This window comes from Sinocyclocheilus anshuiensis, unplaced genomic scaffold (assembly GCF_001515605.1).
Source record: "Sinocyclocheilus anshuiensis isolate Anshui unplaced genomic scaffold, SAMN03320099.WGS_v1.1 C32419020, whole genome shotgun sequence".
Classification (NCBI taxonomy): domain Eukaryota; kingdom Metazoa; phylum Chordata; class Actinopteri; order Cypriniformes; family Cyprinidae; genus Sinocyclocheilus; species Sinocyclocheilus anshuiensis.
This window is the reverse complement of record NW_015616158.1, coordinates 1-961: the sequence shown is the minus strand read 5'-3', so window position 1 is coordinate 961 and position 961 is coordinate 1. Positions and strand designations below refer to the sequence as shown.

Here is a 961-nt window from a genome sequence, read left to right as displayed (position 1 = left end):
TGAGCCTAACTGGATGGTGAAATTTTGATAAAGTGATGGGTTTATGCAAATGTGTGCGGCCCTGTGACGTCATCAAGCCCTCTCAGATCCGACCGAGCCGTTTTTGGAGCTTGATTAAATAAATGCTTTGTTAATAATGAGGAGGATGTTTTAAGCTATGAAAATTACAGGATGTTTTAATGGTACAAAGACCTCTTATTTGCCAAGAGATGAAGGCAAATTTGATTTCTCATGTCATGACCCCTTTCAGCAGTGGTAACACAAGTGGATGAAGTGCAAGACATATCAATAATGTCATAATTTCCATTATAAATATGGCGTGTTTGTAATATGTTCTCCACAAAGTCTATAATATGGTAATGTGCTTTTAGAGAACAGATCAAGCGCGTGAAGGACTCAGATGATGTTCCCATGGTCCTAGTGGGGAACAAGTGTGATTTGGCCAGAACGGTGGACACCAAGCAAGCTCAGGAACTTGCCAGAAGCTATGGCATTGAGTTTGTAGAAACTTCTGCCAAGACCAGACAGGTGGGCAAAGACTGTTCATCAGTTCTCTGCTTTTCATGAACCAGTTTGTGTATTAGTGTAGCTTGCTTGTATTCACTTCACTGTCAGGTGATTGCTTTTACTGTAATATCAAACCAAGCATAAATCTTCAAAGCTAAAAAATATCCTTTGTCTATTTTCTTTGTTTTTCAGGGAGTTGAGGATGCTTTTTACACCCTCGTCCGTGAGATCCGACATTATCGCATGAAAAAGCTGGACAGCAGAGAAGACAGGAAGCAGGGCTGTCTGGGCGTGTCCTGTGAAGTCATGTGACTGCACTGCCTCCCCTTTGTTTTTGTTTTTTGTTTTATGACCAGGCTGGAAGCCTCATTACCGCGTGTGTGCGCAGAGTTCGCCCTCTGCTGGCTGAAAGGGATTCATGCACAACTGGTCATCTTTCCTGTTGGCCTGCTGT

At 42.7% G+C, this 961-nt stretch overlaps 1 protein-coding gene across 1 annotated transcript; it reads left to right on the top strand.

Annotated features, from left to right (window-relative positions):
• Positions 1-371: 371 nt before the first annotated feature.
• Positions 372-955, top strand: LOC107682628 (GTPase NRas-like; the record flags this gene model as incomplete). Its single annotated transcript, XM_016478811.1, has 2 exons — positions 372-528; positions 700-955. Coding segments are annotated over 2 exons (277 nt in total), but the record flags the coding sequence as incomplete, so codon positions are not given.
• Between the last annotated feature and the right edge of the window lie 6 nt (positions 956-961).